The sequence below is a fragment of the Vidua macroura genome, chromosome 6, assembly GCF_024509145.1.
Source record: "Vidua macroura isolate BioBank_ID:100142 chromosome 6, ASM2450914v1, whole genome shotgun sequence".
Taxonomy (NCBI): domain Eukaryota; kingdom Metazoa; phylum Chordata; class Aves; order Passeriformes; family Viduidae; genus Vidua; species Vidua macroura.
In genome coordinates this window covers 15845834-15871948 of record NC_071576.1, presented here as the reverse complement: position 1 = coordinate 15871948, position 26115 = coordinate 15845834, and the positions used below count along the sequence as shown (strand labels likewise).

The 26115-nt window shown below is 39.4% G+C and overlaps 1 protein-coding gene across 2 annotated transcripts; it reads right to left on the bottom strand.

The window, feature by feature from the left end:
* LGMN (legumain) lies at window positions 1-26115 on the bottom strand. 2 transcript variants are annotated; one of them, XM_053981385.1, is made up of 15 exons: window positions 26029-26096; window positions 24459-24617; window positions 19950-20126; window positions 12211-12308; window positions 11313-11394; window positions 10710-10795; window positions 8033-8108; window positions 7538-7600; window positions 6586-6652; window positions 4902-5020; window positions 4146-4235; window positions 3255-3452; window positions 2495-2665; window positions 1552-1619; window positions 1-760 (listed from the first exon to the last, which is right to left on the bottom strand). In XM_053981385.1, exons 3-15 carry the CDS (start codon window positions 20085-20087, stop codon window positions 721-723), a joined length of 1296 nt encoding a protein of 431 aa, XP_053837360.1. In that variant the 5' UTR covers window positions 20088-20126; window positions 24459-24617; window positions 26029-26096; the 3' UTR covers window positions 1-720. The 2 variants fall into 2 exon arrangements, with proteins under 2 accessions (XP_053837360.1, XP_053837359.1); XM_053981384.1 differs by lacking the exon at window positions 24459-24617 and having other exon boundaries at window positions 26029-26115.

Sequence of the window (26115 nt, the reverse complement as noted above, 5' to 3'; positions counted from 1 at the left end):
TGGATGAAACTGTCAACTTTATTTTTATTGACAGGCAATTCTTGTACTCTATGACTTCCCACAGGTTTGTGAGTATACACAATTAATTACAGCATACTGGTGCTAAATTTACAGCATTAGATATTTCTGTTTTTCTTTGGGAAACAGTGCTTTCTACTCACAAAGATTTTTACTGTTCAACATTTAACTGTGCTGTCCATATCAAATAGCTCCCAAATGCAACTAATTTCTTTAAACTTTTAAGGAGTTAAAGAACAACCTTTAGTTTCTTCACTCTTCAACCAATCTGCAAATTAGTAACTGTAATGGAATTCATTAACTTTTTTAAAAAGTTAAGATTAAGCAAGAGTATTAAAAAAAAATCCAGAATTAATGACTCAATGTTTAGATTTAGTATGGATTTAGCAATCACACAGGTGGCTTGTGGTGTTCATCCAGAAATTCTAAGACCATTGTGCTTTGAAAAAAATTATCCATCTTGAAAGCTCCAGGTGGTCTGCCAAAATGCTTCTCTCAAAGCAGCAGGCTGTCAGCAGGTGGGGATGCAGGGGAGAGCACTGGCAAGTGCTGCACTGCTCATGGTCTGGTGCCTCAGCTTTCAGCACAGTTCCAGTACAGTGTCTGACTCTCTCCAGGTTGCATGCACATAAAGTCTGGATTATGACAGCTATGAAAAGTTATCACTTGTAGTAAGGGTTACATTCAGGACTGTTGTTTCCATCAGTACCCAAGGCACACCCGATTCATGGCCAGGAATATTCTGCAACAGAGAACAATAATGATGAGTAACTTTTCAGGTACTCTGCTCTCAAACTATTTCCCAAACTGACTGCAGTGGGCTACCACCAGGAGTGGGGGCAGCAGTTCTTCACCTCCTGAGTTGCATGTACACATTCTCTGAACTACCAGACCATCCTCACATTCCCTACCCTTCTGCTTTCTTCTCTTCCTTTTCTCTTGCATGACTCACAAGCTGGGATCCCAACCTCTACCACAAATTCCTAAGACAGAATTCCAACACCATGCTGCCCTTGGCTCTACTGCACCACCACAGGAGTCAGCCTGGACCATTACTTCCCTGCTTTCCTACCCCACACATGAAGGACATAGCACCATATTCCCTTTCATCACCAGAACCCAGCAGTGCTGTGGTGTTTTGAGCCAGCAGCTGAGGGGGTGGCACAGAAAACACAGCAGTTCCCTACCTGGCTTCAGTGTAAGCTCATGCAGCAGCTACAGGGCAACACCCTTGCACCAGTCATGCTGTTTTGTTTGATGTGGTGCAGTGGGATCCTCTGACTGGCTGTCATTTTCCCTGAGGCTCAGTATGGAAATTAAAGGATTGTGGGGACATGGATCATTATGAGTGGGAGGGAACAAATAATGATGTTTGTCAAAACAAACATTTCTAAATTTAGAGTAATTTACTGACAAAATGATAGCAAGAACAGAACAAGCAAGAAGCTTTTAGGATTAAGCTTTATCTGCCTATTAGCTTTTGTTCTACTAGCCACAGTTAAAACTACAGGGCATATCTGGGAACCTCATTACCTGTCAATGGGGTATCCTCCTTCACACAGGTTGACCAAGGCATACAGCTGTCTCAGTGCATACTCATACTGAAATAAACAAACATTGTTAATCATTTCTGTGATGAAAAGCAGGTATTGTTTATCCAGACTAAATGGTGGAAATAATTTAGAGATGCTATAATATCCAAGGTGTTCAACTGATGATCTAGTCCTGGGCTAAATGGATCTTTTTTTTCCCCACACTTTGCTCTTTGAACTTCAGGCAATTCAGTAATTCAACTTCTTTGAACTTAGGCAAATTCAGCTGTGCTGCACATTGACCTCGTACTCAAGACTAATCCATTACATAAAATCCCACAGAACAAAACCAAAAAATCCACTGAAGAGGCTATCTTGCCTGACATCAGGACTTTCTTATTCTAACCTGAAGTCTGACAACAGGACTTGAATCCTCAACTGGCATCCCAGGAAGAGAAAACAGTAATAAAGCCCCTAAACTAAAAAGTGGTTCTCAAGAATTCAGCAAGATGATGGAAATAGCAGTGAGGCTACTGCAAGGAATTATGCATAATACTACATCATAATACAGAAATCTGAATGCACCAAGATTATGAATTCATAGTGGTGGTGGTTGTGTTTCTGTTTTGTCAGCAGAGATGTTTCAAGCAGAAATACAACATGACTTTTTTAACATTGGGATTTCTGGAGAGGGAACTGATGGAAGCAACAGCACTAACTAGTAAAAATTACATATTATTTTTGGGGTTTTTTTAGTAAACTTCTTGCTTACTTAAGGTGTAGTAAAAATTGTTTCCAAAAGCATTACTTACCCTTCCTCCAAATCGAATCTGTATGACTGCCCCAAGGTAGCTTTTAAATAAAAGCTGATTTTTGCAGATGTGCCTATGACTGTGCTAGTTTTTGTGGCCTGTTTATCAGGTTATATCCAATGAGTGACTTACCACTGCTAAGTGCCAGTTGAAGCAATGAGCTTTGAAGTGGTTCACTGCTGACTGGTAACAGTCATAATTGCTGATGGTCAGTCTGTCTGACAGAATCTGCTTGGTCTGTTCTGCTGATCCTGTTACTATGGTGACTATCTTCTGCATGGATTCTTGGATGAATTCTTTCACCTGTATATAAACCAAAAGGAACTTAAAACATGCTTTTTCTAAATCTAATTTAAAGACTTTGAATGAAATTTCCCTTTCTTTAATCCTCCTTTAAATTTTAGGCTCTTTAGGGAACCAAATTTTGCCATTTATTTTTAGCATAGTCTCTTGCACTTGTCTCTTCACACTCAAATGAAAACTGACAGAAAATCAAGATTCCTGGAACCCAAAATTACTTACTGTCCTTCCACTGTTTACCAGGGAAAGAAGGCACCACCTACACCAATACTGACTTCCATTCTGCAGGAGCTATTTGATTTGGGATGTTTCAGTTCTACTGACACCTGAGTTTCTCTAACAGCAAAGATTAAGTCTTCCCCACAAGAATCCCCATGGATGCAGATGAGGAATTTCCTGTCAATAAAAGCTGAGAGATTGACTTTTGCATTTGCTTACCTTTTGGCTAGATAATCACTACTGAATTTTAAAGGAAGAATAAACCATCAGCTAGAGGTTACCAGTCCGAAGAGTAATTTTTTTGACTTTCAGGGATTTTCCTCCTGCTATTGCTTAGGATAGAAATTAATCTGGCCTGATGAGATTTTCTTACCTCCAGGTACGCTTTCATCTGTGCAGCAATCTTCTTAGCCTCAGAAATGTCATTGGTAGCCATCAGCTTTCGTTTCATGATTGCAAAGGGCACATCAGGACTAGGTGTCAGGTCATAGTTTTCCACAGGTGGCAGAAAAATGGGCATAGCTTTCTTCCCCATGCCCTGAAACTGCATCACCTTCATGGAGGAGATGCTCTGAAGGATAAAAAGTAAGCAGATGGGAACTGTCAATAACCCTCAATAGTAGTTCTGTCTTTGCCATGCAAACCTAACTCTCTAAACTTGTTTTATTAGAGAAAATAAATGAGATCACAGGGTTGTAGGTGTGTGTGTCTGTGTGTATGCATATGCTGAGTTTTTAATACAATGAGGTAAACGCTGCCAAATATCAGGTAACTTTTATTTCCAAAACTCACTGGGGGGAAAAAGGCTATCAGGTTACATAACTGCACATTTTTTTAACAAGTATTTAATCTGTTGCATAATGGTACTATTGTAAATGCTGTATCACCTCTTAGCTCTTCCCATTTGAGGGACCATTGTATTTTTTAACATTTCACTAATGTTCATAATATGCTGGGAAGTGGTAAATACCTTTCTTATACTTTACTGAGTGTCAAATCACTGGCAGAGCTTGGAGGACAACTTGTATCCTGATTTCTTGGATTAAAGCATATGCAAAACCAGTTTTCCTCTAGCATCAGGATCATCACCTCTTAAATGCTAAGAGGTTTTCTAAGAGAAATAGCTCATGTCTAAAAACGACTAAATCAACCCTTCCAGTTTACAGCTGTTTTTTACTTGGATTTGTTTCGTTTAAGGCATGAAAGTATAGGGTAAGAAAGGCTGGAAGATATATTTGAGCAGAAAGCCCTGTCAAATACATACTCTGTTTCCATACTGCATCACATGGCTGGTGTTGGTGCGTTTCTTCACCAGCTGAAACTGCTTGTGGAGTGTTTCTTTTCTTAGATCCTCCTGCATGAAGGAAGTTCATGAGGTCAAAGATAGTTAAACTCAGCTATTCTAAAAATGCAAGGGAAGCTGCAAAGGGTCTTAGCTGTCAGTGAGTAGAAGGATGTATAGGGTAAGAGCTATACAACCTTTGAAAGACATGGAAGTAAAAACTGAAAAGAAGATTTGACAGCATTTTCTCATATTGCTTTTAGTAATCTCATCTCCCAGCAAATGGGCAAGAAGGGAGTGGACTAGCATACAAATCCCGTATTTGTTTCATTAACACTATTTTCCATTATACTAACAAGTGGGTTAGCCACAGCTCCATATTTAAGCAGCCCTACAACTTACTGAACTGCCCAATTAGTTTAACATGTTTGGAGATGCGGTCTCAGATTAGCAAATAAAGATTATGTGAATTTGGAACTAGAAGTTAGATATTTTCTATCTTATAAATAACAAAAGACAATAACATTTCTGAAAGTTGGTATTGGAAATAAATTCAGTGGCCCAAACAAGATTATGCATATGGTTCTGAGTAGTATATATTTTTTACCAACTTAATTTGTTGATTTTATTTTCACATAAAGCCAAATATTTTCACAGACCTTGTAAAAGAGCTACGTTTAAATATCCTAGTGATCTTTTTCATACATGAAATGAAGAAAATTTGTTTAAGTAACTGACCATATCTGAATCTTCCATCCAATTCACACTGTACCAGTCCCCAAGATAAGTCTGTCTTTCATCATCATAGTAACATGCATAAGATGACTCCTTGGGATTAGCAGCTGTTGTTGCATAAACTGTAAAACAAACAGTAAGGGGATTTTTATCTTTTTTTTTTTTTTTTAATTTCCCCTCGCCCCTCCATGATTTAATACTTAGCTACACACAATATATTTGTCTAAGTATTTTGCCTTTCAATCATTTACTTCTAAATAGCAGGAAGTTCAGTCATTCTGTTCAGTCACCCTCTGTGCTTCTTCTTTATTGCCAAATGTGGTCTGGGGTGCCTGAAGGAAAAATACCTGAAGGAAAAATCTACTATTCAAGAACTGCCTGAGAGTATTGTGCACTAACAACTATCTATACATGCATTTTCTATATTACAATAATGAGAACTTTTCTCCAAACTTGAAGTGACTCCCATAAAAATCATCTTTATATCCACATAATGTCACCTTCTAAGTAATATATTTTGTTGGATAATGCTCTACACTGAGACAAAAGTAAAATAAACCTACATCTGTCCCAAGTACAGTGTTCCCAGTAAGTCACCTCTAAGACAACAGATACTGTAAACACAATTTGACAGGTATTAAGACAAAAGCAATTTTGGCTTTTTGCCAAAGTTAATACATAGCATAGTTGTGTAACTGAAGGAAAATCCATATTTTAAAGTGAAAGTGTTCTACATGATTTTATAGAGCTATCGTGTTGTTTCTAATCAGAATGTACCTAAAGCTCAAAAGTAAAAAAATCTTGAATCTTATCTGTGCAGTAAAATGCTCCTCTTAGCATCCTTCAAAATGCTTACTAAGTAACCAGTTAAACTTCTTAGCGTATCAGTGAAAGCTGCCAAAGACAACTTTGTACTCTAATACATTTCAAGTTCTGTGGCAGAGCTGTTTGTAAAACCAGAGTCCTCAGACTGGAAATTTCTGATAAAATAAACTACAAAAAATACTAAGCATTTGTCTGGGACAATCGTCAACATGAAACTTCCTGTAAAAAAGAAAAACTGTTTGTAAGAAATCTTGGTAGGTGTCAGGCAGCATACCCAGGGCCAAACACCCAGGATGGCATGGACAGGAACATGGCTGGTCTTCTCTGCAATCACATTTTCAAAACCACAGCAGCAAGCACTTCTCTCCCTGATATGGAACAGCTGTTTCAAAAGGTTGTGATTCCTTACCCCAATCAAGGCTGAGCTTCCAGCTCTGCAGCACAGACCCTGGAAACCCTGAAAAATCTGAGTTTTATGTCCTGGGCTGTTGTGCAAATGTGCAGCAAAAGCACGTGGCAGTGGTGTCACACAACTGCTTTGCTACACAATGAAACTGAGAGCAGGAACTTCACATCTATTAGCAGTGCTGAGGCTGAGAAATGTCTGTATAACCAGGGCAGCCACCTGGTTCCTGAAAAGAAATACTTTTTCAACTTCTCATTTCCAAGAAACTGAAAGCCTTTTCAGTCTTTTGTAAGACTCTGCTAAAAGGAACTTCCTGTAAATGGAAAGTATCACTTTCCTGTGCCCACTAAAATTCTACATAAACATGCCTTGAACCTGTTCTTGTCACAGTCAGTACTTGCTTAGGTCTGTGACAAGTTGTGATATTTAAGTCCAGTAAGTTAACTGATTGCTCACCATTAATATTATCAGCCAAATGATTCATCATAGATCCAGACTCACATGCTTCAATGTAGAACACCATCTATAAAATAAAAAAAAAAAAAAAAAAATCAGATACCTTAAGAAATTCCATGAGGAAATGGAGAAAACTTGTTTGGCACTTTTTAGCTGTAGCTAGTTGGCCTGTACTGCTATTCCTGGAACAAAAGCTATGCATAATGCTACAAAACAAAAGATATTTTTTTATTTTCAGGAATTAAACTCTGTAGAAAGAGGAAAGAATAATAATGAAAAGGTGTTATTCATTTCTACAGAATCCACAGGGATCTACTGGCTATTGTACAAGCACAGATCAAATACACAGTCACTCTATAGGCACAGCAACATGTTAGTACTGAATGTAGTACCTCTGGAACTGATGCCAGCTGTGTGTTCCTAAACACAGCCAGCCATAGCAGACATTGCCACAAAGAGCTGCTTTAAAAAAGCACCAGTAAAATGTTCAAAAACAGTAAGTTTTCTGCTGTTAGCATATGTGATGAAATAAATTCACAGAATTTTCTGACAAGAAGTACAGTCTTTTAAACTAAATAAGTAACTGTAATAAAAACATGAGGTATATACAAACTTCCTGTAATAACAGTGAAGTCTGAAGTGAAAAAAGCACAGGAAGAAAGAGTCAGGTATAAATTATGGGGGTGCAGCAGTTACAGATGTTGCTTTTCTAGCCAGAATATGCAGCTTTAGCAAACAGCAGTTACACTACATATGAACATTGACTGCAAAAACAAGTAAACCGTTTACAGAAAATTTGGAGCAGATCAATCCTTTTAACTACAAAATCCTAATGCAAATTTAACTGCGTGTAACAGATTCTTCCTACTTTGAGCCAACTCTCAAAATAAAAACATCTTTCTTCCATGCCAGCTGCTCTTTTAATTTCAGAATTTCTGGTATGCTTGTTTACCTTCCGGTATTTCTTGTGATGATACATGTACCAAATAGTCTTATTCAAGTCTTTCACATGAAGCTGTAAAATAAGAAGGCTTGTATTAAAACCACTTATGTTCAACAGACACACAATTCACTTAAGAATAAATATGTTGTGAATATGTACACTATTTTCCCAATAAATTTATCCATGCCTTTGCCCTTCTGAAGTATAACATTCTAGCACTTAGCACTCTGGAAAAGATGAATAATGGTTCCAGAGGATAAGTATAGTGCACCAGAAAGCCAAGTCACACCTGTGTGAAACAGACAGAACTTAAGTTTCAACTGAATGTTAAGAGATTCTAACTGGAAAAAATCCAAAATACATTCATGAGAAGAATAATGCTCTTTTTTGGCCTCTTCCCTCAATAGAGCAGTGCATTAAATAGTCTCATGTTTTACATTTATTAGTTATTATTTTAATATGTCACTAAAATGATGGGGTTTGTGTTATTCCCAAAATGCTTACATCATCATCAGGAAAAGCCAAAAGTCCTGGAGCTCCATGGTCAGTGAAATAAACAAACACATGATCCTTGGGACCACTGTAATGAAAAAATTGCAAACGAAGTCTTTTTAACTACTCCAACCTAATCTTCAATACAGCAACAATCATCTGCTTCTCAGTGTCAAGACATGTCAATATCTGAAAATAATAGAGCTGAAGCACCTCCTCCTCTTGGTAATATTTTTTTCTCCCAAGCATATTAGTTTGGATCCTTATTAGAGGAGATGAGTGTCCACAAAAGGAACAAAAACAAAGATATACACTAGTCCCTCAAACATGGAGAATATGGCAATCACACTTCATATTCCAAACTGTAAACTGATTGTGAGACAGGGCCTGTTGTGTAGGGTATGGTGGAAACACAATTGGTTTTTAATGGCTGTGTGAAGAATTGGTTATACTGTAGGCATTTGTAGAAGTCTGGTAAAAAAGGAATGCTTTAATAACTAAATTATACCAAGGCACCAGTAACACAGGGATAAATCATAAAAACCTCTTTTCTAAGACCCTTAGGTATGTGTAAGGACTACTATGGCCATAATCAGCCACACCGATCACCAAGCAGTGTCAGCCTACAGCTCCATGAAGAACTGAGGCATGTACACAGGCACCCATGAGGCCAGACAGGCATTTGCATCCATGGCTCTGCAGTCAGTTGAGCACTGAGCACTCACAGGCTTTGACACCCTCACATCTGTGTAGAACAGTTTGCTGTACAGTCTGATTCCCCTCTAAATCAAACAGATCATGTTTGGGTGACAGAAGGGTCTTGCCCTAACAGCCAGATCTGCAAGGAATTTTCCTCTAAAACTGTATTCAGGGACAATTAAATAGAAAGTGTGTAAAAAGATCAGAAGGAGTGTCCAGCCCCTCCTCTGTTCCTCTGTACCAGAGTCTAGAATCTTTACTTGCTTTTGTTCTTTCCTCACAGCAAACAGGGGCAACTGCAGCAGCTCTAGGGAACATTGTCCAGCCTTCTGTTTGGCCAGTAACCTACTGGTTAGGGGGATCACCTGAAAGCCCATCTGGAAGCCTCTCAGGGAAAGGATAATTGAGTTCTTGTCCCACCCAATACCAAAAGTCAAGCCACTTGAAAAATCAAACAGAGCCTAATAAAGAAGGGTTGGCGTTACTTTTTGGCTTCCTGCTCTTGATCCTAAATGCAAAAAATTTGAACAAGGTGGAATGCAAACAATTAAGACTTTTATTTGTAGTTTCAAGTTGTCTTCCTGAGTATATTAAGAGACTTTGGCCCTCTGCATAGCTACTCCCTTATTTGAATGGGAACATCAAGTTTTCACAGGTGGGTGTGTTCAGACATACATTTTTTTTAAACAAAAATTGCTTCATAGTCACCTCTAGACTCATTCCAGATACTAGAAGAGCACAATCTGGTAATGTGCAGTAATTTATTAATGTTTTCCCTATATGTGCTGTACATATCATTTTCAACCTCAGCTTTTAAGGATGAAGTTTAAACAATTCAGAGCAGTAACTTATTTGACTGTTGTCCTCCTCCTTCTTTTTTATTGTTCTCTTCAGTGCCAGGGTGGGATTCTTTGCTTCTGTTTCATTACTATGCCTCTAAAATCAACTGTCAGATGAAGACAGACTTCACAGTTTTTCTTTAACAAGGCTAGTCCTTCCAAATGATCTAATTTAAATTCTTAAAGGTTTTACAGTAATTCCTGTATGTAGAAAAACATAATATGATATAGCTCTTAATCAATAATCAGAAATATAGTACAACTTCGTAAGGAGGCATCATACTTTCATATTTCAAACTCTGTAGAAGCAAGATCAATAACTGACATCAGGTATCCTTCCAAGAAGACTTCTTATTTGGCCCTGAAATATATTAACTACATTCTTGAATCATCTAAATTATATAAGCCTTTATAACCTACCATTAATTTTAAATCTTACATTCCACTTAGGCAATCTATCATTATTATTCTTCATATATTAGAGTATTGCCAAACTTAGAATCATTTGTGTAGCTTAGTTTAGAAATAATTTAAGCATAATACATCACTTACAGGTTTAATTGCTCGTATTACTTTTTCAGTCACAAAGATTTTTATTCATTAATTATAAACCATAATTCCACTTCATTAGGAACAGAATTATGTATAACTGTACATGTGCTACAAAGACCAAGGCTGGGATTAGACATGCAATTCTTCCAGCTGATGAGCTGGTTAGGCTCTCTCTGTCCCTCTGCCACTCACTGCTAAATCTGGCCTGAGTCTGACATAAGTCTTCAGCTGATCAATAAAACTGTTCTTGTACATTAAAACAAGTTTTAGAAAACCCTTTCCTGAGGTTTCCAAAGTTTAGCCACACTCTCTTAGAATTGCCGTTCTTGCAAAAGAAGTAGTCTAAATAACAGTTAATACAGTTAATACTACCCTCTAGAACTTTTATACCTTAACCAGTCAAATATCAGCAGTTGCTTTCTTGTGATGCATAGTTTAAGAAACTAGAACCACTATATTTGTAATGTGAAGGACCTGGAATTGCCATCAATAATTTTGCTGGATTCTCAAGTTGCTCTAATTTACCCTACTCTTTTGTTCAAATCAGTGACAATTTACAACTACCCATGTAATTATTTTCTAAATTAAACTTCTCTTACCTTTTCAATACTTTTCCTGATCCCACCCCCTTCACTGCTTCCTCATCTCCTCTGAGAACCGCAAGAAAATTCTTAGGAGTAACATCCTAAGGATTTGAGAAGATTAAAGTTAGATCGGATCATAAAACCAACAAAACCTTCATTTAGAAAGATAGCTTTTTAAAGTTAGAATCCATGCATGGATGACAAATTTAGCTGGCCATCCTTTTCAATACATCTTTATCTAATGACTCACTTGGCTGCTGAATCATGAAATCACTGAGTGACTGGATTACTGTACTGATTTAATGAAACAATTAGTTTTGCATAGCTGTTTCTCAGATGGAGTTACAACATTTACAATCCAAGAGCCTTCTTTCTTTTATTTCATGTGTCAGCATGGAAACAATGTAAAGGCTCACTTTCATGACCAGTGCTTCACTTCAAAGAATCTATTGTCTATATTCATCTTATGAACACCAAACTTCATGCCAAACCATGCAGGTGAATAAACTTGATGCTTTATATGATGTGCATTATGGAGTGTAAGCTACAGGGTGAAAGAATTTATTCAGACATTGGATAATGCTGAACCTTCCCCAGGGAAAGGGGTTTTGTTCCTACCTCCTTTGTATAGTCCTTGGGCACTCCAGCATACACATCTGAGCCATTAGGTCTATTGATGACAATGCCTTTGGTTGGATTTCTGAAAGGTTAATGGAACATAAATAGGAATAATTAGCCACATGCCATGCAATGACCATTGAACAAGGAGCCAGCTCGCCTGAGAGTACAGGAACTTGCACCATATGTCATTAAGTGATTTCAGAATATAAAGGGCTTTGCACTTCAGTCAGTTACATATGTTTGTCTCAGGTGTCCTTACCCTCAGAGTACATCCAAGTATTCTACCTCAGCTCATGTCAATTAATCTGAGGATGTAGGTGGATGGTCTCTATCATCTCTCTCGTTGCAGTCTTGCCTTTATTCCCCTTAACACTTTGCTCCCAGTGCTGCTGTGCCTCTAATGTCTGCTGATTTTGGGGGAAGTTTTTGGAGGCTGTATAAATCAACTGTGCCATGCACAAAGAAATTATATGCTCTAGACAGTCACACAGAATGGGACCTGTACTCATATTCATTGAATGTACATGCTGGGAATCAATCTGATAATATCCTCCCAAAAAAGCCCTGGAATTCATACACAGACCTCCCCTCATGAGTTTAGGTTATTTATCTGCTGTACACTGTTATGCCTGGGAGTTAAGATCCCTTAATCTCATAACAGAGCTCTGCAGTCCTCAGTGTCACAGCTGATGCTGAGCTGTGGAATAAGGCTTAGAAAGCTCATGAGCACATTTCAAAGGAGAATTCTTGTGCTAATGGCTGATGTCTCTATGAATATCACAGGTGGTTTTAAGGGCTTTTCTTTCAAAACTACTACAAACTCAAAACACACTGGTGACCATGGCATGTTTGTAGTAACCATATAGTTTGTGACCAGTGTACATTCATCACTTACTCCTCATTATCAGCAATGTCATCATACATCATGACAATGATCTGCTCATCTGGAATTCCATTTCGGTGTACAATCTGGTACGCATGGCACACATCTGCCTGAAATTAAGCAAATTTTCATTACTAGTTTTAACAGAAATTTTACCTCTGATACCAGGAGCAAAATAGCTTTTGAGACCTAAGAGCAGGCTATTGACCAAAACAAACTTCATTCCAATATAAGAGACTGAGGGTTGCTAGAGAGCTGAAATGCACAGGTTAAACCAGAGCTCATTGCCCTTCTCTAATTAGAAGCAGTTGCATTAATAGTAGAGACTATGATTAATATCTCTCCCTCATTACCTGTTTTGATTTCTTATTTAAACAGAAACCAGAAGTTACTTCAGACTTGGTACAGGTAACAAATTTAACATGAAGCTCTCAGCAATATTCTTCATTGTGTGAGAAAATCAAAATAAAAACCTTCTGCAATGACAGATAAATCCAAAGTGTGCCAAGCGGACAAAAAGAGCTGGATTTCCACCAATTTCCCTTAGTTCTGTACCAAGCCTGCATGACTAAGCATTGAAGGCTGTTCTTCACTTAAGCAAGTATTGTTTACTAATCTCATCTATGCAAAGATTTTATTAAATCTTACTTTACTATGAGATGAGAATTTGGTTTATGGAATATTTTAATTATGTATTTCTTACTCTGCAGAGCAACTAATTCAGGGCACATCAGATTTCAGTGGAAAACAGAATTGCAGAATTTCTATTCAGGCTCTTTTGCTGATGTGTACAGGATATGAATAAGCACATTTTCTTTACAGAACCATCTTCCCATGATGCAGAAATAACAACACCCATTAAAGTGATATGTAAGTAAATGCAGACCTCTATCAGAATGCTAATTTCTTAGTAATCCCAGCCCAAATTATTATCTTCTTTAAAACTTACAGTCCCTGAGTACCCTAATGAGACATTAACAATCATTCCTAAACTTGAGAACTAGAACCCACCACATGTTAGGAAAAGTTGTGCAGGATTAATGGAAGAGATCTCATCTAAAAAATGCAGACTCCAAATGCAGGCAAGAAGCAAGCTTTAAAGCTTACTTGTGTTGAACTAATCTAATTTGCTAATTTGGAAACCAAATTGATGTGGTTTAAGTGGACCAACGTCTGTTCAGATTACTTAGGAGTACTAGTGATTTTCATTAGTTTAACCAAAAGGACACTGTAAAATACTGTAACTTTACAATCCTTGGTCTTCTAAGTGCAAATATAACTGAAAAGAGAAGATAGTTGTACAAGTTTCTGTGAAGAGTGAGGTACATTCAATGCTAATGAACTCTCCAACAATAAAATCTCTTTATGTGACTAACCCTAAATGCTAAACTGTTCTTACTAAAGCAGTTCTATTTCCTACTTCACAGGTCAGCAGCCTATGTTCTCTTCCACCTATCCCAGACAATCTCCCAGTTAGTTTTCCATTTCCTTGTATGTCATTGTACCAGCTGCTGCCTCAACAAGTCAAAACATTGAGGTTAGACAGAGTTAGGAAGGTATTGCATATAATATGAAACAGAAGAGCACAGGTTTGACCAAGAACATATTTGATTTTCACAAGCAACCCAAGCAGAAGAAAACACTAATCACAGCTTCTCTACACTGATTGATGAGTAGATCATAGATCCCTTCTCACTCTCAAAATATCACACAGCTCTATGATGCTGACAGGAACCTTTACAGGCTGGCAACATAGGGAAATGCTCAGGCATGCAGTGATACAGTACCACCATATTCAATCAGCAAGTGTCTTTGCTCCCACAGACATGTGGCTGGCCAGTAGGGACTTTGGAGGTCCTTCAACTGATGCCAAGTACCCAAAATAGGTTAAACTTTGTAAATGCATATTATCAGCTTTTTCTGGTTGCCTCTCCTTCCTTCTGGTTCATTCACTGTTTGCTCAGTATGTCCTGTCTTAGCAAACAGTAGTCATTAGTAAAATCCCTACTGTAAAGGAAGACATATCAATGTAGTCAATTCCCTTCAATCTCAACTTATGCCTGTTGTGGGGGTTGTCCCAGCCTTTTAAGGCTTTTGCTAAGGGAACTGTACCTGCTGGTAGCATACTGATATCACCAGCAAAGACTAGAGCAGCAAAAACATGTTTTCCTGCTAAAACTCTGTTGACTAAAGTAGGACACTTATGAGTAAACAGTTAGGGTTTATTGCATAGACTTAGCTGACCTTATTAGTCACCTTTGATATTGCTCATGATTGGTTCCTGTGTATACATAAAAACCCCATAAATCTCTACAAAACCAGAGTAAAATGTTTGCAGTTAGAGTAGGGAGGTGTATGTGAATCTAGAATATTTCCTGTTGATGTGTAACTGCCTCTCAAATACTGCTATTTGACCCTCTGAAATATTTTTGGCATATCTGCACCTGTAAACCACTCTAGAAGAGACAGCTGTTCACTTGTTTCAGATCTCTTATTTGTATTATTCTTGATGGTTTAACATGTGAAATGTGTGCTACAAACATTTACTGGATAAATTGTCACTAAATCATGTTTCTGTGACTGTGATTTGGGCAGCAGCTGCCCCACACAGCACAGGAAAAGGTGCAGCTGTACAGCTTCTGCTGCACAACTGGCCTTAAGGGTAGCTCCAAAAGGGACACTGTTAAGGGCATGGTTTAGACCTTTCACCCCCTGGTTAGTCTAAACCCTTCGCTACATCAGCAAATTCTGATGGAAGAACTGCTAAAATAATTAACTCCTAGATTTTGAAAGGGGGGGCAGAGAGTGAACTACCCTGTTTTCCTGGCACCCCTATTTTCCTCTGCCATACAGCTGTTTACACATTTGAACAACACAGCTTTTAAGCAACTGCCTGGGGGGATTTTTGGAAAAATCAAGTTGTTTATGACACAAGCTTGCATAAATAGCTCCTAAAGGGAAAGCCTGGACGTGTATGAAATTGGTTACTTCTTGTCTTATGACTGCTAGGTTCATGGCTGAAAGGAACTGTCAGCTTTACCTTAAAGCAGCACAATTCCCACTACAGCTGTGCTGAAATGTCACAGCCTAAGCAAGAATGAACTCTAATATATAAACAAAGTAGAAGAATATGTCAGAAATGTCAGCCATGTCTTACTCCTTTGCTTAGATATACATCAGTGAATCTGCCCAAAGATATAACTCTATCAAGAATTTAGGAAAGGTTTCCTGAGAGTTCAGTTTAAATGTTGTAAGCTCAGTGAGGAAACATTAATTGAAGCCATGTGGCCAAGGCAGCCTTAGTGTCTGTTACCTACAAGATAGGAGAATTTAAGATTGTCCTGGAATAAGATACTGCTCTGGCTGGTAGTGTCTAGAACCCTGAATAAATATAGTCTCTGACCCACAAAGCTCAGTAAGCGTAAGACTAAAAGCAACAACTGAAAAGAGACCCATGTATACAAATTCAGATTATTTTAATTTTGCCACACTTTTTCAGTCTGGCATTTCCCTTGAGGATGCACTCCATCTTTAGTAAGACTCTTGTTTCACATCAGGCTTTTCCACAGACTATGTGGGGTTTAGTATCCAGGAAGCATGAGTCTGTCTCTTTTTCTGATCTGATGTGAAGTCAGCTTTAGATTTGAGTTAGCTGGTATGTTCATCTCACAGAAGAGCCAGACTACTTCTTCTAATGAGAACTAGTTTGTTGAGTCATTCTCTAAATCTGTCAAAAGCATTTAGTACTGTATATTGCTCACATATGCCACTAAGCTTTCCAGAGGTATTTTATCCAGCTTTTTGTGCAGCAGAGAGCTGAGCCACTTTCCCTAGGAACAGGGGGAGTACTCTTGAACAGCAGCCTGTCTCATAATAGAAAAGCTGCTACAGAGAAGCCAGAGTAACTGCTGAGGAGCAGAGAGGAGCATATTGATAGCCCTTCCACAGCCCAAGCAACTCTAATCAAAACCACTAAAATAAGGATAAAAACACCAAAGAACTGAGAAGCCACAAGCATAAAGCAATATACAAGCTAGCCCTGCAATGACAGTAAGCCTATCAAACTGGGCTCTATACTACACAAAACACTTAGATTTTATTTTAGGAACTGGATGAGATAAATGTGTAAGACAAGTTTAGGTCATCCTGATTAGGAAGAAGTCCCAGTTCAGCCATCACAGTGGAAGCAACTGCCTGCAAGGTGTGACTCTTGCTCATATTAAGTGCAAATGGTGGTTTTATTCCTTATCTTTTCTATCCTTGATTTGTACTGATAGTGGATCCTGTCCACTGACATCTAAATAACCAGTCTTAGGCAGAGTTTCAGATTCCTTGACATTACAGGTGCAAACTCAGTGTTTCCTGGGTCTGCAAAGTCTTCATAAACTTATTATTCCTCGGGTCTGTACAGCATTTAATGAACGAAATGAGATATTTTTGAATATGTAATCTATTTCTTCTGCTTTTGTGGTTGCTCAGTTAGATGAACACATTACCACCAGATAATTACAGTGGCAGACAATACAGTATGTTTGGACCCTCTTGAAGCAGGCAGCATGCAAAACAACTGGAGCTCACAAAATAAAAATGTAATACAAACATGCAACATCATGTATTAACTGTACTCTGGACAGCTGAACTGAGCAACTGAAACCCAGAGATGTGTCTGCTGACTTCTCAAATTACAAAGGGACATTATGAGTGCTTAGTTGCATGTAGGGAATAGCAACGAGTCCCGTAATAAAAAAAGCCACATTGAATAACTACTTACTGGAACACATCTACAAATCCACTTGTACACAGGCTAGATTAGAGAAGTTCTGGGGAAGAAGGTTGATGGCAGGAGTGAACTGAATTACAGTACAATGTCTTTTCCTCTGCAGTTTCTCCCTTGGAAAGCAAAAAATTACACAAACGTGCAATTCTGGAGCGCTGCTTTGATTTCTTATAGTACAGGCATGATTCTACTGAACAATACCATGAGTTTCCATGCATGTTCACTATGTGTTCTGAAGCATAGAAGTCAAAGACCAAGTCCTATTCCTGGTTCCACTGTAAATGACTTGGGCAAATAATTTAATTACTTAAAATGTTTTTGCTTCCACCTCTGGAAGGTAGGGAACACTAAAACACAAAGACATGGTGATATAATATTTTCAAAAATCTGTTAGAGCTCCTCAGATTTCTGTAGCTTCTTTCCTTCTATGAATAACTCTCCTAAAATCTATCCTTCTGCTTGTTTTACTGGGAACAAATTTCTCCAATTTTTTAATACCCTAGGCACCCTTGTGTGGATGACACTTGATGGCACAAATGAGAGGATTTCCCATGACTAACTGCTGGGTCTGTCTTACCACGTGTCACTGCTACCATGCATGCTCACTCCCACCAGGCCCTTAAGATTGGCCATAAAAGACCACTAGGCAGAACAGCACAAGTTGCTACTGTGCTGCATCTTGCAGGAATTGAGCTTGTTCATAACAAGTTAAGATGCACAGCATCTTGCTCAGGACAGGGAAGTAAGAACCCAGCCTCATTCTGAAGGATCCTTCATACAGACCCATTTACAATGCTGCTTTTGTAACTTTAATAGGATACTTATTGGTGTTCTAATTTTCTTATTTCCAAATGTTAATACCTGAAGCAAGTTGCAGTTTAAAATACAGAGATTCCTAGTATTTAAATTCAGAACAATCCAACATGGCAGATACTGCGCATTGCTAGTTGACATTATCTTCAAAATTAAGGTGTTTGAAGAAATCCTGTTCTCATTTTTCTAACATGGAAAAGGAATTACTTAGTAACTATCTGCAAAGGATGACCACACTCAAAAGTTAATAGGCTTCTGTGAAACTGGCATGTTCCAAAGATTCACTCACTGTTGGACACAAATATGTAAGTGTGGATCTTGTGTTCTTCATAACCTTATTTTACCTGGCAGATACACTTGCTATTGCAGGCTCATTGACAGACAGATTAAAAACTGTGCCCAGGCACTTGAGAAAAGGAATTCTCATGAGCCACAGATTCAAAACTGTCGTTTTATTTAAAGAATTAATGTTGTGGTATTAACTCCTCCTAGAATGGAAGGGAGCCAGCTAGACTGGTTATACAGCAATAGCAACAAAAAGAGCACAACTCAGTAATTAAATTTAGACACTCCAAGACAGGCAGTAATCAAGTACAGCAGTAGTATTTTCATCACTGTTTCCCAATTTCAACTTTAAAACTCTTCTTTAATATTTAATTTAAAATAGAAATAGTTTATATTAAGGCCGTAATATTCCAACTATGATTATCAGGTGATATCTACAGTGTAAGGAAAGTCCCTAAAACCTGTTTGTCAAAGTATTGAGTTAGCACTTGCCAGTGAAAGGTTGTTCTTCAGATGCAACAAGATTGTCAGTCTGATTCATTTAGTTTTACGCTCATCGCTGTGATGGAAGTTACAAACTGATTGTGAGCTGAGAAGGAGAAGAAGCATACACAAAACCCAGGGTGCCCAACACACAGAAGGCTCATTTGTTCCTCAATCAACCAAGAGGATGAAGCATCTCTACATTTTACAGGCAGTAACATTAAAAATAATATATACTTTACAAGTTCCAGCATTCAGCAATTCAACCAGTACATTTCATACAACTCAGTTTTAAAAATGTTGATTTTGTACACTAGTATTTAAACAACAATAGTATTATAAACTATTTTTCTAGCATTTAGAAATATATAAATGTACACACAAATCAGAATTAAATTAATCCTGTTCTCCAGGAAAACTCAAGCTGCAAATTTAGAGCAAAGATAGTATTTGCATAGATTAATCTGTTTAAGGGATTGTCCAGCAATTCCCCAAGGGAAAAGTGCTGCATAAGTTTCCTGACTGCTGATTATAAATCTTGAATTTAATCAGAGTTAAGTCACTTGGATTTAATCCTGTCCATAGTGACACCCACACTCAGCCCACAATTTCACAACACACTGACTTTCCCAGCAGTGTTAGACTCAGGAGTTCCAGTTCCCTTTCCTCCTGTTTCTGCCACCCACTTTGCTCCCTGCACCCTGGTGCACCATATCTTTGTTGTGCCAACATAATTCTGCTATTGAACACAGTCAACAAACTGGTTCAGGTTAAAAAAAAAAAAAAACAACACCCTTCCACATGTCCTCCACTCCTCAAAACATAATAATGCATTTGCAGATTTCTGAGATTTTTTTAACTCAAAAAAAAGGAAGCTTCTCAGAGCATAATGAAAAGAGGAAAGAAATGGAAAGAAACACACGCGTGTCTTAAAATGAGGTTTACCTCTAGATATCAACTGCAAGTTGGGGTTAGATCCTCTAGCCTAGTTAGTAATAAAGTATTTACCCTAAAAGGCACAGGTCTCCCAGGATGCAGAAGTGTGATTAGAGGAAGAATACTTCTCCTCCTGTAACGACAGCTTTTTCAAGAGGTTAGAGGCTGGAAAAAGTTGTATGCAAAAAAAAAAAAAAAAATCACATAGTAAAAAGGAGCAGTGGAAGGGAATTCTTGGGGTGGTAACAAAAATAACTAAGAGCAGGTTCTGAGTGAATCTTGCTGCTGTTTGTTTGAAAACTTCACACACACCTGGGACTCTAGAAGCACTTGCTCAAATGAGAGAGGTCTAAACTAGTCTAGATGATAGATAGGCAGCTATCACCTTCCTGCAAGTCTGGGAGCTGGCATTTTCTAGAGCATGGACAGCATCAACACGTGGAACAGTGGTCCTTACCTGGTGGCGATAGTTGTACCAGCCATTCGAACCTGCAACAATCACCACCCAGTGCTTGCCTCCATCTTCAGGTTCTTCCATGGGGAATGTGCTGATGCCCAGAGCACAGCCTAGCAGCAAAACTGTTTTCAGTATCATCTCTCTTCTTTATTTCTCCACAAATGGGAGAAAATTCTCCTAATAAAGAATTTTGAGACAAGTAAATGAGAGGACATCAGCCAATAAAAAAATGCAGAACACACATCAGCAGTATCCCAACTAGAAGCTTTTCTTGCTTGTGGGGTTTTTCTGTTTGTTTTACAGATCATTTAACCCACAGTACAATTTCTGGTCATATCTTCCTTTAGCACCAAGCTGCTACTAGTTACAATAGCTTTTTGTCAGCTTTAAATCTGACTGAAAGCAATTCTGAATAGGACAACCAAGTTGTTCAGCTCCCTCTGGTTGTTTCGCTCTATAATAGCTGGCAATGAGTAAGTCTCAAATACAAAGCAAGCCTCACTATCAAGTACTTCACAGACAAAACTCTTTCAGAAAGATTAAAACAATTCTTTTGGTCTCTGCTTATGTCATTCCCTGGTTTCCACTCACTGGCAATTAGCCCATATTACTGAGTCAAATCCCAGGTGATGTAGGACACTAAAGACATGGAAAAGTGCTGGAGAGTTGGAAGGTCAGAGTGTCACAAAAGCTCTTTCTGCCCACAATACCAAAGAGGGTGGAAAGAGGCCGTGCCACTGTTCTACACAAGATGGGGGGCTGGGGCCGGGGGGAAGTGCAGGCTGTGAGAGCCTCATACTAGTTGTGCAACCTTTTACGCTAGTGGAGAGCAAATGTGAACCAGCACCACATGAAAGAGCAGCATTTTTGCCCCCTTTCCTCAATGGTTAAGTGTTTGCACAAGGTGCACAGTGAGAAAAAAATGCATCTGAGCCTGTGAATGACAAATTTAGAAAAGCAGAGCAGAGGGGAGGTTGTAGCCCATGCAGAAATGGCTCTTTCTACTTTCTTGAGAGGACTAGAAGTAGGGTCCTTGCTAGTGAATGTCCTGAACACCTTGAATGTCTGATAAAGCATTTACTTTACAAGCAAACTATCTGGCCATATCCAATCACAGGTTTAAGGTCTGCTTTTTGAATTGGGGTTGGGGGGGCAGGCAAGTTCCATTTATTGGTCATAGTTTCAGGTCTGCTGCATCTGATGTGAACTCTAAAAGCAAACTCCCCTGAAGAATTGCATGCTCCTGTCACATGCATAAAGATTACACATTTCCTCATGCACTGGCAGATGGGATTTTACATCTGCCTACTCACAAAAAATTAGATCCTGGAAGTTAATCATTGCTGCTAGGTATGGAAGAGGTGTTGTAGTAAGAGGCAGAGTAGACTACTTTATCATGGCTTTCTGTGGAATAAAAGCTGGAAACCCCCAAGCCATTCAACACAGTCACAAGGCAAAATGGCAAAACTACCACTAAACCAAGTAAACTATCTAAGTCAGCCTCAGTACCCCAGTCAAAACCACGCATCTGCAGCCACTCAAATGAGGCTGGAACAGAGAAGCAGCCAGATCCTCTCCAAAGCAGCTGTGCTCAGAGAAGACTACTAACCTAACCCATAGCATGGGTTCACTGGTCACTAAGATTTAGTCTTGCAGGCTGTAGTATGAAAAAAATATATATGCATATATTATACTTTATATACATATTGAAAAGTTGGGGATTTTTTATCCTTTTTAGTGGTGTTAGCACAAAATAAGGAAGTCTTGACAGTCTAAACAGAACCAAACATTAACTGTTACGAAACTGCTTCTTCCAAAAACTTATCTTTCAGGAAGAAGCCACTCCTGTCACTGCCTGTAACACTTGGACCAAGAATAATACACAGTAACTTAACAATTTAGGGTTTGTTGACTTATTAGCTTCTTCAGCACTCAAGCAGATATGAAGGAATAAGCAGATTTTTTATTAGATGGTTATACTCTCCCATGTTGAGCTGGAATTGTAAAGTTTTGTCATTATTGCCAAGGAATGTGGCTTTGTATGGCAACTCTGCCTGATCTATCTTGTCACTTCTTCAGATGATAAGACAAATAACATACTGTGCTGAAGATGCACTGTGTGTACAACATCCATAAAACCTGCCTATTACATTGCCTACAGCCTGGCTAAGATTCAAACCAACCTGTACAGAACTTTTGTAAGGTGCCACCATAGGCCACAGGCCAATGAGCCTGTTCATTTCTAATATTCAATCTCAGGTATATCTAACTCCTGAAATATTAGGCAAGAAAAGAAAATCAGGATTGTTTAGACAATCTGCTTATAAATCTTAACTGAGTTTGACTTACTAGAATATTGAGTTAAATTTTCTGCACACAGATCCCTCAGAGCTCAGTGTCTGTCTCATAACATTTCTCCAACTATAACATGTATTATATTTACATGAAAAAAAAAAGGAAAAAAAAGTAAGTTAATGGTCTAAACAATTGCTGGAGATCCTTTCACATGATGCTTAGCTCTTTGAGATAGCAATCATCAGAATCCAGGGCATATCAACAGAAATTGTATTGGTGCCACCTGTTCACCGGGCCATGTAACATGATGGCTAATTTGAAGGGAGGTCCTGGCACAAAGACATCCATCACATGGAAAGAGTCCCTGCCACTATCAGTTACTGATATACCAGGCAACCGGACACAGTTTGATGGGATTGTCTTTCCTGGTGAGTTCACACTCCTGACTACACTAACAAGGATCAACCACAGTTCTCAGGACCCCAGCCAGAACCTGTGAGCAGGCCTGTGCTGTGCCACACACACACACCACAGATGTAGCACAGATGTAGCACACACCAGCACTGCACTCTGCCTGCAAACAGCCCCAGCACAGAAAATCCCCACACCAGATCAGAAGACTTCAGCTACCAGCCCCTCAGGCAGTCCCTCCATGAGGGATTCCACATAGTACAAGGGTACCTAGGTCTTCACGTTTCTCTTCTCTGCTGAGACAGATGTCGTGACTGATGCAGAACACCCAGGAAAAAATATGAACACCAAGAAACATTGCACTGTACTAGCAAATCATACATATTTTGTCATGGACTATGTAGAATAGAAAAGAACCTCTTCTTTGACACAAATTAATGACATATAATCTCTCTTATCTGTCTTTTCCATACTATAATTAAATGAAATTAACACCAGAAAGAAGGGAGAAATAAAAAAAACCCAGACGTACCACAATGGACCAGTATACCATAACTAGTAAATGCTCAGCTCCCTGAAGTTCTCTAAGCAGCACTTAAAATAGGTTTAAACATGTGCAGTGGGAATGGGTCTTCACCGTCTGTTTCAAAGTACTGCTTAACAAAAACCCCAAACCAAACCAAACAAAGTACAAACAAATAATGATCAAACAAATACACTCACACGCACACATATATTTCTACTTGTTTTAAAGAAAGCCTCTGAGTGCAAGTGGGAAATTTAAAAGGCTGTGTTCAGGGTTGTGTTGTATGAGTTCTTGACCTACAGTTGAGAAGAGAAAGCTCCCCATCACATGCTTTGTCTTCAAGTCATATTAAGAGAAAGTAGCTCAGCTGACCAGCTTATCACAGGTACAGAAAAAGCCTTTCTCTGAAGATCTGTCACATGCAATCAATCCTACATCACATGCAGATGAACACTGTGTGGAAAAACTAAAAACTCGCTACAAGATCATCTTGGAGCTTTGGTTGATCCAAAAATCTCATAAGATTTGATCAGCTCTGCCTAGTCTTTCTGACAGAAGAGTTAATTAACTTTGCCTGGAGACCATGCCAGGATAAAGCCCATCAATGCAGTGGGTTCAGCATCAGACCACCACGTATACATGCAGGTAAGGCTGCTGCACAGTTTGCACAATCTGTGGAAGAAGCACATCCAGAATTGGGTGGCTCTTGCAGAACAAATCACTCTTAAAACCAGTCTGTCCTGACAGAGGTTCTTTGACCACTTCCCACTAGATAGCTAGCATCTATCTCTGACTTGATAAGAGAGGGATGCTTAAGAAAGACCACATATGGAAATGGCTGGCTGCTGCTGGAACAATTTTTCCAGCCAACTGCCTGTTCCCTGAGCTCACAACTTTCCTTTTGGAAACAGTCCTTTAAGATCAGTACTCTTAGAACAGGATAGCACTCTAAAGAAAGGGCTTTGAGTTGATCAAAGTATTTTCCACTAGATTTTAAAGTAATATTGACACTTCAGTAGCTTGCACTCCACATACCTTAAGCACAGTCTCCAAGAGCTATATAAACAGAAAGCATATCTCTATATACTTGCATGAGAAGTACACTAACAGTAACCTTGCTGAAAAATAACAGCCTTAAGCTGATCAGATGACCATTAAAGCTCTTCTATGAAGTCTTTCTTAACAGCTTACTTCTCATAACTACTAGCCTTTCAGATTCCCAAATCAAGCCACAGTTCCTTTCTCCACAGAGTGCTTGCATATTGCCTGCCACTTACATGCTGATTTCCAGAAAATATGTGACATTCTTCCTCACAGGAAACTGATGTCCACAGTTCTGCCAGCAATGTTCCACCCACATGCTGTGCTGGCTGCTACATGAACAGAAGCACCTAAACCTGTGATTAGGCCCCTGCACAAATAATCTGATTTTCTTCCTGCATTTGTGAAAGAAAAGAAAAAATCTTTATCACTATAAATTCTAATATGGTACATTTTGAAGGAGATTATTGCCCCTCTTGCAAAACATTTCCTTACAAAGTCTGTTAGCAACCATTCTACGAACTGGCTTAGTATGATTAAAACTTGTAGTAAAATATTTCTGTTTAGTTGCTGAAGATGTGTAAGCCACTTTTACTCTAAAAGCCCATGATTTTTTAGTTAACTCACAATGAGTCTTGATGTTAAATAAATGTATTTAAAAGTAATTAATTACAAATAAAGTTCATTCTCCTGTTTGTAGGTTTACTTTTCTCAGCAGCAGAGATGGTACAATTTACCTGAGGGTAAAAAAAAACCCAAAATCATTCCTAGAATGGTGATAAGCTAATACACCTGGTTTAGGAGATTTTTTTTTTCTCTACACATTTCAAAAAACCCAGATTCAAAACTGGCAAACCTTAAGGCTTCAATAAAACTGCTTCTGCTATTTACTTTCTTATCTGTCTGCAGATGTACAAAGCCTCTGCCATCACATTCTGAAAAGAAAACACAGATACTGCAATGCTGCATGAGTAATAATTTTGTTATAGGGGGTAGAAGGGTGAAAGAGTAAGTCAGGTAAGGGTAAGAATGTCTGCTCAGCAAACATGGAAATGGGAGCACAGAGAGAATGAAATTCTGGAGAAGTTATTACGCAGAAATTCCAGTGTGGTATTACCAGATTCCTGCACTCCACATATCTTCTATTATGATTTATCTTAGCATTTCGGATCTTGGCTACACTATTTATGTTAACTCCCAAATACAGACATCCAACACAGTGTTGTTCCATCCTACCTGGGAAGTAGTGGTGCTACTACCTCCAAGCAGAACCTCATGCTACGGCACGGCTGTCTAGCAGCTATAAATAACCAGCCACAGCGCAGCGCCTTTCAGGCATCCCCAGCTCTCGGCAGAAATCCCGTAAATAGTTACTCCATCCTTTTCTCCCGTTAAAAATGTATTACTGGTGATCAAATCTAAGCTGCTGCCGCTGCTTCCTCCCCCATCTCCCTCCTCTGCCAGCCCTGGGCAGTGCCCCTCGGAGGGAGCCGCTCTGATTCCTGTCTCCCTTCCAGCACGGAGGGATCAAACACAGTTCCCAGGCCAGGCGTGCCATTCCCAGGGCCAGACGGGGCGCCGGGCGAAGCGCCGGGGGCTCGGCAGCGCCCGGAGCCCGGGAAGGAAGCCGGCACCCTCTGCCGCTCCCCTGGGAGGCGGCGGGGCCGCTCCCCCGCCTCTGCCTCAGCGGCCGAGCAGCGGAGCGGAGCGGGCCGTCCCCTGCTCACGGCCCCCTTCGCTCAGGCGTACCCCGCGTCCTCCCCCCCGGCCGGAGCCCCCGGACAGCGCAGCCCCCGCCGCCCTCACCACGTCGTGGAGCGGAGTCGCCGCCGCGGCCGCTGCGATTGCGGCGAGCGCCGTGCGGAGCCAGGCGACCGCGGCGCGCGGGGGGCG

Excerpts from the sequence above, each read along its gene's own strand:
- LGMN (XM_053981384.1), bottom strand. The coding sequence starts at position 20,087 with ATGATACTGAAAACAGTTTTGCTGCTAGGCTGTGCTCTGGGCATCAGC. Across the intron at positions 4,236-4,901 it reads GGATGGAAGATTCAGATATG|GAGGATCTAAGAAAAGAAAC; the intron begins GTCAGTTACTTA and ends TCCTTCATGCAG. Across the intron at positions 1,620-2,494 it reads TCAACTGGCACTTAGCAGTG|TATGAGTATGCACTGAGACA; the intron begins GTAAGTCACTCA and ends TGTTTATTTCAG.